The sequence below is a fragment of the Daphnia pulicaria genome, chromosome 1 (genome assembly GCF_021234035.1).
Source record: "Daphnia pulicaria isolate SC F1-1A chromosome 1, SC_F0-13Bv2, whole genome shotgun sequence".
NCBI lineage: Eukaryota > Metazoa > Arthropoda > Branchiopoda > Diplostraca > Daphniidae > Daphnia > Daphnia pulicaria.
The window spans coordinates 5,139,940-5,152,233 of NC_060913.1; the positions used below are offsets into that span (position 1 = coordinate 5,139,940).

A 12,294-nucleotide genomic window follows, 5' to 3' on the forward strand; every position below is an offset into this window, starting at 1 on the left:
TTTCGTTGAGCAGTCAAGTAAGGGAAGAATAGAGTGGGGGAAAAGAGATTGAACCCTATTTTTTCACTCTCCTTTGTCTTTCTATTTGTAACCCCGGTAACAGATGCTTACGGAAAAAAACAAAACATGCCAATACTTTGGGTTTGTGGCTGCACCAAACGTGGGAAAGTGACCATCCAAGATGGCAACCTCGAACCACTCTAGTATACCCAATCCAAAAGTCGGCTCTTCCATTTTTGTGGTGACGAACCCACCCTCCAACCCTCGTCACTCACCCGACTTTGAAGTTGAGTGGGTGACGAGGGATGGATGGGTGGCAGACGAGACTAGGGTTGGGTTTGGGTTCGTCACCAGAACCTACTTTTGGATTTGGTATACCAGAAGCATAACGTCCGTAACAAGGACGTTGCCATGCGTCACGCTTGGCACCCTTCGGTGTTGTATCAAAGCGCAACAGCCGCTTCGGACCCAACCACTCACCCGATAAAGTAACGAAAAACATCCATAGAGGAAGTTCATCTCCAATTTGTTGTAGATCATAAGCTTTTGAAGACAAAAGAAGTAAAATGAGATCCATGGTATAGGAATATGGTACGCGTACATCTCACAGCCGTCGACTGCCAGTATGAGACGAAAACTGGAATCGTTAATTATCGGCAATTCTGGCAGGTGTGTAGCGGAGTAGTCTACTTTAAAAATAAACTCTTCTGGGACTACCCCCTTTGAAGCCTTATTATATGTAAGTGTTGAAATATTTTTTCAACTTAGAAAATTTTTTATCTTACTCAGAATGAATTTTTTTGCAAAGTTCATGTTATTAATTTTAAGTATAAAATGCCAAAACATTTCTTTTATAAAGAAGGGACACGAAATCGACATCGCCAAGAAAAAAAGGGGTACATTTCCTTGTTTTTAGGCGCACGATGCCTGAGGCCCCGACAGCCCCAAAATCCCGAACCATGCACGCGCCAAAATAAACAAGGAAATCCACCGCTTACATCCAATATAGAGTAAATGGGCCATTTCGTCCAAGAAAAAAAAGCTTCTAACTTTTCAATTCTCTGTAAATATCAATATTTTGTTATCGTTTTTACATATTTCGAAGTTTTTATACAGTTTTCAAAGTTTTTCCTTGTTCCCTATATGGAAAAAATTCTGTTTTTCCCCGTGATTTTATCTGAAAAGAAGGTTAATACTTCAAATTTTTTAGTAATTAAAAGAGGATATTATAATCTATCCATTTCATTAAGTGGGATCATTTTTAGTTAAAAGTAACCTCTATAATAATTTAAAAAGCTAGCATTATGGTGGGAAATTCGTATGATAACACACTTGAGACCTTATGTTCGGCGATGGTCGGCTACTTGTGTTCAAACGAAATTATTTATTTTCCAGTAATTTAAAGCTAAAGTATAAAGCATTGTTTTGGCATATCGGTCATTGTTCATTTGTTAAGATTAGGGTCACAATCAGCGATAGACAAAAACGTTTTTTTCAAGCCGCGTGGCATTCATCAAGTCGGCCATTAGGCTAGTATTACGTTTCCCCTCGTCAAGTAGCCTTCGGCTACTCGATCATAGGTTAAAGTAAAGGAGGTCAAAAGAAATCCGTGAACGGATCAGCGTCCGATTCTTTCAAGAGACTTTGAATTGTCCGTGAACGTATCTATGACCGTCTATGACCGATCTTAAAAGCTGACAAGCAACGAGCATAAAGGGTGTTTGAATGGCCAGACCGGACATAGATCGGTTTTTCCCCGCTAGAGGATTGTGTTTTGGAACCACGAGATCGGAGAATAGTCTGTTCTCTGTCGAAGCAGAGCTATAGAATACTGGTAGCACCACTATATGACAAGCCCTTCCATCAATTTTTTTTCTCTGGAAGTGAAGCCTGCTTGCCTGCCCTGCTCCTTAGCTATAAGCGCCATGGCGGGTGTGTTGGGAAGTGGGGAATAGGAGGGTGGTGTGGAATGGAGGGAAAAGTGGAGGAATGGCAAGGAGCGAAATCGATATCTTAGCTCCGATTTTCACTATCGATTCACAAACTTGGATTTTGCTCCAGAGAAAATGTCTGAGAAGAGTAGTTAACATGGAAGTGGTTATCGCACCGATACTTTTTTGAAACTTCATCGTTCGTTAGTCGGCAAAAAAAAACACCATTATCGCTATCGCAATCGGAAATACTTTTTTTGCGATATTAACAACCCTGGCCATAGATAAAGACGAAGAATGTCTATCTATGCCAGGGGTATGGAGAGATGGTTTCCAGTTTCCATGCTAAATTTCCCGTAAGGGGTCGTCCGCTCATTTTACTAAATGGCCCCTTTGAATGTCCATATGTCACAACAGCCTAGATGGCGTTGATTCAATGGGGCCACCGTATCTGCGTATCATGTCCATACAAATGTCGCTAGTAAAAAAAGTAGCTTCCCGTCGAATCCCCTTAGTGGAGTGCTGGAGTCAAGATAATTTTTAACCAGGAACTAATTGCATCACGATATTTTTTTCGTGAACTTTGTTATTTATGTTAATCTATGTTTGTAGTAAAAACCCTCCTTTGAAATATTAATGTGTACTATAAAAAAATTACAAACCAAAATGTAAAAATTTGAAAATGTAACGAAATAGATTGAATTTATAGAAATAAATTTTTGAAAGCTAAGAAATGTTTCTTGTCTTTTAATTAATCACCCTGATAAGTTTGAATGTGATAGGATTAACGTTGTTGTAGTAATAAAAATAACTGTGAGGGACTATGCCTCAAATTTCATGAAGTCATCAAAAGGTGTTTACAAGGGGCCTTATGGCGGATAGTCCCTCTGTAAATTCCTTATATCTAGTAATGGGGTGGTCCTAAAATTATGATGTTATATGCAAAAATACTTAAGATAATAATTTACAAGAATTTAAAGTGGTTTGTAAATATATTTAGTCGTTTAAAGTTATTCAGCTTTTTTAAAGCCGATTCTGCAATAGTTTACCCAGCCGCCGCCGCATTCAAATTGCGTTTGGTTGTGCGTTAGGTTATGCGGCGGCGGGGGTACTCTATCACTCTGACGCTGCGAACGTCAGTCGAGTTTGTTGCTAGGCGACTAGTTTCGTCTGCAAGACTTCACAGCTGATGACAACTGTCATAATAAACGCCCTTCAAGTTGGATCTCTGAAAATATCGAAGCTCTGCTGTTTATCGGTAATTATCACTTTCATCTATAGACCTATACTTCAAACTTGAATTTTAATTAATTATTCTTTCAAAACTGTTTCTATAAGTAGTCATCGTCTTCTGCTGCTTGAAAAAGTTAGATTTTTCTTGAGTTTTGCCGATTGGAACTCCTATTTTCTCTGCATCTCAGTGTTGAAATGACGGACTCAAAATATTTCACAACCACCAAAAAAGGTGAAATTTTCGAGTTGAAATCGGAGTTGAATAGCGAGAAGAAAGAAAAAAAGCGAGAAGCAGTAAAAAAGGTAACGATTTTATTGGCTTTCTAGCATATTTGTAACTGTAAACCATTTTTACACTTTAGGTTATTGCATCAATGACTGTTGGAAAAGATGTATCAGCTCTTTTTCCTGATGTTGTAAACTGCATGCAAACTGACAACTTGGAACTGAAAAAGTTGGTGTATTTGTACTTGATGAACTATGCAAAAAGTCAACCAGACATGGCAATCATGGCAGTCAACACTTTTGTAAAGGTCGGTTTGTCTAATGAAACACTACAATATCCCGGTACCTATAGTCATCAACATACATTTAATGCATAGGATTGTGAAGACCCCAACCCTCTTATTCGAGCTCTAGCAGTGCGAACAATGGGCTGCATCAGAGTGGACAAGATTACTGAATACTTGTGTGAACCATTAAGAAAATGCTTGAAGGATGAGGATCCCTATGTCAGGAAAACTGCTGCAGTCTGTGTGGCCAAATTGCATGACATCAATGCTAGTCTGGTTGAAGACCAAGGATTCCTTGATCAACTAAAAGGTTGAATTGCTTAAGAAAACAAATCTACCTAAAAGTTAAAAACATAATTACTTCTTTAAAAATTTCAGAACTTTTGAGTGACTCTAATCCAATGGTGGTTGCCAATGCTGTTGCAGCTTTGTCTGAAATAAATGAAGCTTCCAGTAGTGGTGTTCCACTTGTGGAAATGAATACTCAGACTATTAATAAGCTATTGACAGCTCTTAATGAATGCACAGAATGGGGCCAAGTTTTCATCTTAGATTCTATTTCTAACTACAGTCCTAAAGATGAACGAGAAGCCCAGAGTATCTGCGAGCGAATTACTCCTCGTTTAGCGCATGCTAATGCTGCCGTTGTTTTAAGTGCTGTAAAAGGTACGTGTCGCTCATGATTCTTAAATTTAATTTTGTTTAACCTTGTGTCGTTTTTTCAGTGTTGATGAAACTGATGGAAATGATGGCACCTGATGCAGACTTTGTGGTTAATTTGAGCAAAAAATTGGCTCCTCCACTTGTCACACTCTTGTCGTCTGAGCCGGAAGTTCAATATGTTGCATTGCGGAACATAAACCTAATCGTTCAAAAGCGACCAGATATTCTCAAAAATGAGATGAAGGTTTTCTTTGTCAAGTACAACGACCCGATTTACGTCAAGTTGGAGAAATTGGACATCATGATCCGTCTCGCCAATCAATCCAACATCGCACAGGTATCACGAAAAATGTTATTTTGACTATTCAGGCTATTGAAATCTAATCCAATTGTGTACTAGGTGCTGTCAGAGCTTAAGGAATACGCCACAGAAGTAGATGTCGATTTCGTTCGTAAAGCTGTGCGGGCTATCGGCCGATGTGCTATTAAAGTCGAACCATCGGCTGAGAGATGCGTTAGCACATTGCTTGATTTAATTCAAACTAAAGTGAATTATGTTGTGCAAGAGGCTATCGTCGTAATTAAAGATATTTTCCGTAAATATCCCAACCGCTATGAGAGCATCATTTCCACCTTGTGCGAGAATCTCGACACACTGGACGAGCCTGAAGCCCGAGGCTCTATGATTTGGATTATTGGAGAATACGCCGAACGTATTGACAATGCTGATGAGCTTCTCGAAAGCTTTCTTGAAGGGTTTCAGGTACAAAAATTTTATTCTCCGCTCACGACTTTTCGATTCTAAATTTGTGGTATATTAAGGATGAGAGTACCCAAGTCCAGTTGCAGCTGCTAACCGCCATTGTCAAGTTATTCCTCAAGCGCCCTGCTGACACACAGGAATTGGTCCAGCAGGTGCTGACGCTTGCCACACAGGTAAATTTTTTTCCCCTTCTCGGTTATATTTGGACGATTGACTCATTTATGCATTAACTAGGACTCGGATAACCCAGATTTACGTGATCGCGGTTTCATTTACTGGCGTCTGTTGTCAACTGATCCGGCTGCAGCACGAGAGGTGGTACTGGCAGACAAGCCACTCATTTCCGAAGAGACGGACTTATTGGAACCGTCATTACTTGATGAGCTTGTCTGTCACATTGCTTCACTGGCCTCAGTCTATCACAAACCACCTTCCGCTTTCGTCGAAGGGCGTGGTTTGGGCTCTTCTCGTCGTGCTTTGCCTACTCGCTCTGGATCACAAGATATTTTAGAGTCTAGTCCATCGCATGGAGAGCGTTCCGGAGTTATTCCTACTCAAGAGTCATTGATTGGCGATCTTCTAACGATGGACCTTGGTGGACCACCAGTAGCATCTTCAGTTCCCGCAGCTCCATTCGCTTCATCTGGGCTGGATTTGTTAAGCGGAGGCTTGGATGGATTGCTTAGCGATAGTCCATCAGTGCCACCGCAACAAGCCGCAGTAACAGCAGCACCTTCTGTTGGTCTCCTCGGAGACATTTTTGGGCTTGCACCTTCCGCATCAGCATCGTACATCGCTCCGAAGCAGGTCAGTACTGTTACTATTTGCATCGGTGATCAGATTTGTCATTTGATTCGATTTTATTTGATTCGATTTTATTTGATTATACAGATGTGGTTGCCAGCTGCTCGTGGTAAAGGCCTAGAAATTACGGGCACTTTCTCTCGTCGCAACGGACAGATTCAAATGGAAATGACGATGACAAATAGAGCTATGCAACCAATGATTCAGTTCGCTGTTCAACTTAACAAGAATAGTTTCGGCTTGGTTCCTGCCGCTCCACTACATGTAGTGTCACCGTTGGCACCCAACCAGTCTTATGAAGCTGTGTTGCTTCTTAATCCGACGGGCCCTGTCCAAAGAATGGAACCTCTCACCAACCTTCAAGTGGCCATCAAGAACAATATCGACGTCTTCTACTTTGCAGTTGTTATGCCGATGAACGTCTTCTTTGCCGAGGATGGGCAAATGGACAAACGTGTCTTTTTGTCCACATGGAAGGATATCCCTGCTGCCAATGAAGTCCAGTACACTATCAACAACGTGAATCTTAGTGCCGATGCCGTATCATCCAAAATGCAGCAGAATAATGTTTTTACTATCGCAAAGCGTAACGTTGAAGGTCAAGATATGTTGTACCAATCACTTAAATTAGTTAACGGTATCTGGATCCTTTCCGAGCTGAAGATGCAGCCCGGCAATCCGACACTCATCCTGGCAGTCAAAACTAGAGCGCCAGACGTTTCTACGGGCGTCAATACTGCGTTTGATGCTATCCTTCACAGTTAATTGTTTTCTTTTACTATATTTTTCTCACTCTCATTATTATTGTCTCCATGAACCAGTGTAGAGAGGTTTCAATTTTGAATGTCAGTTGAGCTTAGCTTTAACTGTTTTTTCATCTTCACCCAACATTCCTTCTGTGCTTTTCTCTCCTGTACTTTCCTTCTTTTAGCTGTTAATGTTGGATGGAGCGTAATATTTCTGTTTTGTGTCTACTTGGCATATACATTGTGTTATCGAAATTATTGTTTGGCTTTGTAGTCTAGCTAGTTGATATTATGAATATGGCTGAGTTATGACTCAGTATAATTATTAACTGTTTATTTATTGAGTGGGTATTATTGATTTGTTTCGACAAGCCTGTTCTCTATCGTCGTTCTCACATAGGGAAAAGACCAGCTTCACCCAAATAATGGACAGGCGGAACGTTACTTCGTAAGGTTCTTAAATCCGGTGCAATATTAGCGAAAATCATCGGGACCCATTTACCATTTCAAGTTGGAAGATGTTCTAAGATATTTGGCAAGAAAATGCTTTAACTCAAAAAACCCATATTTTAGTTATTTTACAGCGTTATTCTATTAGGAATAGTAATTTTAATTTTGATTGTCAGCAGGACCTTACGTATCATCGTCTACTGCCAAGCAAAGCATTTCAATTAAGAACATATCCTGCGGCGCAATGGTTGAAGTTGAAATCCTTGTGAAATGTCATCTTTCTACAAGACCAAAACCGGATATTGTTCCGGTTTTGCGATTTCGGTCAAATTTTGGTTTTCCCTGAAATCACATGAAAATTACCGCAAATTTCAGGGGGATCACGAATATCTGATTTGATTTAAATACAGCTTAACAGTTGGGCTATCGCTTACTTCCGGCCCACTTCCGGAAAATTTCCATAAAAATAATAAGTGAGCTTTGTTCTCTAGTTCTCAAGCTTTCTTGATAGGTTTAAGTAAATAAAAGTGTGCTAATGATTCATGTGATAATGAAACATCTGTCGAAATAAAAGAAAAAAGTGGTTGCTGAACGGTTTTTTGGTGAAAATATAGGTAAATAATCGCATTTCGACAGTCATTTGTTTTCATTCATATTCGGCCTCCAGAGGGCTATTGTTATTCCGATTTGGAAAACCGTTAGTCTGTACGTAATAGAGTTGGCTAACGTCCGAAGTTGCCAGTTTTCTGAAATTGTGAAAAATCGATTGGACACGTAAAAGTAAAATGTCTTACATGGCGGCTTACGGAGTTTCGCCCGTTTTAGTTTTAGTTTTTAATTTTCTCATTTCCCCTCGATAGTCATTGTAGTTTATTTATTATGAATTTTTAAGTAAACGTCCCTACCGTGTTTACGAAAAAATATCGCCATTTCCTGCCCCAAGGGAAGAATGGAAAGAAGAGACGAAGGAAGAAACTAAGAGGGGACAAAGGGGTGGCGTGGGGTTCTCTTTCCTCGGGGCAGGATATTGTCCTTGAAAACCAAATGCCTTTTACTTAAAAATTGTTTGTTGAAAATGTTCATGCAGTCGGTCTAGTGTTGGCTCACCTCTCTCGGGTCTAGTGTCAGGCCGTTTATTCGGTCTGGTGCTGGCTCGCTCGTTCTCCGTTTTAAACTTGTCTTATTTGTGTCTTTGTAGACTTTGATGCTGGCTACACGGTAAAGGGCCGTGTGTATGCCTCCAATCTCTCTTGATGTATTTTTGATTTGCTTAAATTATGTGCGTTACGGAAATAAAACATCATCGAACGAAAACCCGCTTTGAGTGGAGGTTTTACAAAACCTTTCAATATTTCTAATATTGACCATACTGACTGTCTTGACTGACTGACTGTCTAAAGGAAAAGTGGTGGTGAAATCTATCTTTGTTTCCCATTTGAGAATGGAATCGCATGACGAATTCAAGAGTGAAGGAAAGTGTTGTGGGGACGAAAGTCCCAGCACAAGTAGTGAAGACACAGTGAATGAAGAACGTCTAGCAGGTGATAAATAATTAATTGTCGTTATAAGCTCGTTTCTTACTTTGCTGTTGTTGTTAGGTTGGTCAAGAACACAGATCGATACAAACAAGTTTGTAGAGCAGCAGAAACTGGCTTTGGCTGCGATAGCTGATAAAAATTACAAAGCTGCTGCGGATTACCTGACAGTTATGATTAACATGAACCCTTCCATGTCCCCACTCTACGTGAAAAGAGCCAATTGCTTCTTGAATCTCAACATTCCACATGCGTGTTTCATTGACTGCAATTGTGCACTACGCCTAAATCCAGACTCAGGTTTAGCTTATAAATATAGAGGATGGGCGCAAAGGTAATAAATTTAAAAACAATCTATTTGACTAAAGTAAGCAATACATAATACATTATTCATGCAGAGTTTCTGGTCATCTGGAGCAGGCAGTTCAAGACTTACGTCTAGCATTTCAACTACATTATGACACGCAAGCTGACGAATGGTTACGAGAAGCAACAAATGTATACAATAAGGTTCCTAAGTTTAATGGAGCAGTTACACGTCCTGCGTTAACAGGTCTGGAAATTTCATTTGTGTCCAAAATGGCCAATCAGCGTACAGTATTTTAAAGAGACTGTACACTGATTGGCTAATTAGGACACAAATGAGATTTTCAGACCTGTTAACGCAAGATGTGTAACTGCTCCATTAACATTTTAATGAGTATTAAAAATAATGCAGATCCTGGAACTCAATGGAGAGCGTGAAAGGAGGAAAAATTCGAAAGACCGTCCGTAAAAAAGGATGAGACTGGTTCCAACTTCAGAACTGTTTGAAGGGCTAAAAAAATTAGAAGAAATTCTGAATTATGAGTTCCGCGACAAGAATTTGCTACTGGAAGCGCTAACATACTCACGGAAGATAGCAGTATTTCGCCCTTGTTACGAGCGCTTCGAACACCTTGGGGACGCTTTTCTCGGTATTCCCTTTAAATTAATTTTAAAAACTGCGTAATGAATTAACTATAACTTACTCATTTTTGAACAAATCGTAGGAGGCTTGGCGGCTTAGATGTGCTTTGACGCTTCACCGTTCTATCCTCCAAGTGTCTTGTCTGAACTGAAAAGCGTCTTGGTCTGCAACAACTCCTTAGGCGTTCTGACGGTGAAATTCAAGTTTCACAAATTCCTGAAACGTTTGCCAAGAGAAATATAGACCTTAATCGACACGTTCGCCAAGAAACAAGAGGCAAATGGACATAAATTTTCTTCAGCAGCAAGTTACTTTTACTTTTTTCATAAATATAACTTACATTAGAATAACAGAATTTAATTGAATAATTTTTCTTTACTTAGTATTACGAGATTGTGAAATTGGGTAACCCCCTGAAGACTATGCTGCGACTAATGTTCCTCCCGATGTCCTAGGAGACATTTTCGAGTCGATCGCGGGAGCAGTTTATAAAGATTCAAACTATTCGATGACAACTTTCAGAACTGTTATGACCCCGTTCCTCAACTACACTTTTGGTAAGAATAACTCTTTTGAAAATTTACAAGTAAACTTGCTAACTTTTCTTACAATTAGTCAACGCAAAGTCTGGATCTTCCGAAGTCATAAAGAGAATCAAAGGTGTCTGATTTGATTTCAGCTTAACAGTTGGGCTATCGCTTACTTCCGGCCAACTTCCGTAAAATTTCCATAAAACTATAATAAGTGAGCTTTGTTCTCTAGTTCTCCAGGTTTCTTCTTTTCTTGTTAGGTTTAAGTAAATTCAAGTGCGCTGTTCCAGTTTAGTGAGTATTTAAACTATTGATCTGCATTGTCGCCCATCTAGAGTTGGATACCGTATGACGATTTCGAGGAATCGTATACAAAAAGATTAATAACTGTTTTAATTATTCTTTTACACCATAATTAGAATAGCGGAAACCAATTTCAGGACCGACGTTCTTTTTAACGAGAATTGGAGTTGTGATTTTGCTAATTCCATTTACAGAGAGTCAATATGCTCGTATGAGCTACTTTGGATTTATATCTATATGGATATATATCTGGCCACTGGTGCAAGTCACTGTAGTCGACGCAACTCAAAAAGAACATTGTTTCCAGTTACATATTATAAATCGAAAAACGAAACTTAAGTGAAATACCGTTAACTACCGTTAAATACCCATCTGATCATGCAGAAAATAGACGCTCCCTAGCGTCCCTTGGCCATTAAATTTGTGGGCCTTTCAGCGGCGCCGGAAGAAAAATTTTAAAGCTCTTTTCTTTTTTCATTTATTATCTTAACTTTGTCTAAATACGCTCCGGAAGAGAATACTTATCGGTAATTAGTGGATTACATACTGTACATATCATTTTAAAAAATTACTGGATTATCACCACAATTTTCTTTATCTCCCTGAATACATTACACAAACTAATCGCTGTAGTGTACAACCGACACAGTTTGTTTGTATTTTGTAACAGATATTACAGAGCTGTTCTTCAGAAACTTGCGGAATTAAACCATATAATCTGGACTATTATATAGACTGCGTGTTGTTTGCTGAACCTCATAAAAGAAATTTTACGATGTGCAAACGAGCCATTATAAATAATCCCTACTCAAATATCCCGAACACGCAATCAAGTTTAATCTTTTTAAAAGGTTTAGGGCGAGGAAGTTTTTGTATCGTTGGGAATCAATAAAGTTTTTCATAAATTAATAAATAAATTTCCCATTTCAATTATTATCATGCAAACACGAACTATATACCGATTAGCATTAAAATTCTCACTTTCGTGGACATCAGTTTCTCTGCTAAAATTGGAACACTTCTCATTTTGCAATCGTATTTACTGTAAACTTAAATAGTAGCCGGTAGCGCATTGGCTTTTTTGTTAGGCGATTAAAAGTTTCAGGTAATGAAGGACTACGTACTGTTAAATGAGGTTCACCTGAATTGTATCTGATGAAAGAATCTTAGAGTTCATATCTGGCTACTAACCAGTTGCTATCTAGCTTATGCCCGCCTATGCCGGAAATGACAAGAACTGAACTTGAAAAGAATTAGGTAAACCGGATAGAAGATAGCGGAAGATAGCTCTTCCACTGGAATGACTGAATGGAACAGGATTATTGAAATATCAGCAATACTTTTTCCGCAATAAATGGCGATGTCACGCACCGTTGGATTTATTGTTGCAGAGATTGCGATTGGGAATGAAAAGTACTCCCGCAAATTGAGTGTGACAATTTCCAATCGTATTGTAGACATCGTAAACAATAGATGAATGAGTATAGGCGTTTCCTCTCAACAAACTTCATCGGGTGTGGCTGTGGGGAAAGCAGCTTTCCCGAACAATAGCAACAATACAGGAATTGCGTGATCGTCGGTCGTTGTCCGCGCGGAGAAAATGTGAACAAACAGAATCTAAACTCAATTGCCGCTACGTGTACAATACGTGACTTGCACGCTTTCGCTTCATCCCAACTTTCAATTAATCGATTGAAATTAATCATCTGGTTTGCAAGGAAGAAGAGCGAATCAATTGGTTTATGGTTAAATCATCAATTTGATTGTCGAAAAATCGAAAAATTCTGACTTTCATAAAATTTCGCTATTCTAGCGCATATTATATAACTGTGAATACGTAAGAGGAAAATAGAAGCTTAAAAGTCTGAAACCCGC

General features: G+C 39.2%; 1 protein-coding gene and 1 long non-coding RNA gene across 7 annotated transcripts; both read left to right on the forward strand.

The window, feature by feature from the left end:
- Nucleotides 1–3,040: 3,040 nt before the first annotated feature.
- LOC124342966 (AP-1 complex subunit beta-1-like) lies at nt 3,041–6,907 on the forward strand. Its single transcript, XM_046796128.1, has 10 exons — nt 3,041–3,189; nt 3,273–3,467; nt 3,527–3,697; nt 3,767–3,986; nt 4,055–4,342; nt 4,402–4,676; nt 4,740–5,102; nt 5,162–5,275; nt 5,337–5,909; nt 5,994–6,907. Exons 2-10 carry the CDS (start codon nt 3,360–3,362, stop codon nt 6,669–6,671), a joined length of 2,790 nt encoding a protein of 929 aa, XP_046652084.1. The 5' UTR covers nt 3,041–3,189; nt 3,273–3,359; the 3' UTR covers nt 6,672–6,907.
- A 1,149-nt stretch (nt 6,908–8,056) lies between these two features.
- LOC124343952 lies at nt 8,057–11,114 on the forward strand. 6 transcript variants are annotated; one of them, XR_006919476.1, is made up of 8 exons: nt 8,057–8,643; nt 8,701–8,971; nt 9,038–9,190; nt 9,356–9,593; nt 9,669–9,893; nt 9,970–10,143; nt 10,202–10,946; nt 11,053–11,114. It is a non-coding gene; the product is annotated as an uncharacterized LOC124343952 (long non-coding RNA). The 6 variants fall into 6 exon arrangements; XR_006919473.1 differs by having other exon boundaries at nt 8,058–8,643; nt 10,202–10,304; nt 10,377–11,114; XR_006919472.1 differs by having other exon boundaries at nt 8,058–8,643; nt 10,202–11,114.
- Nucleotides 11,115–12,294: the final 1,180 nt, after the last annotated feature.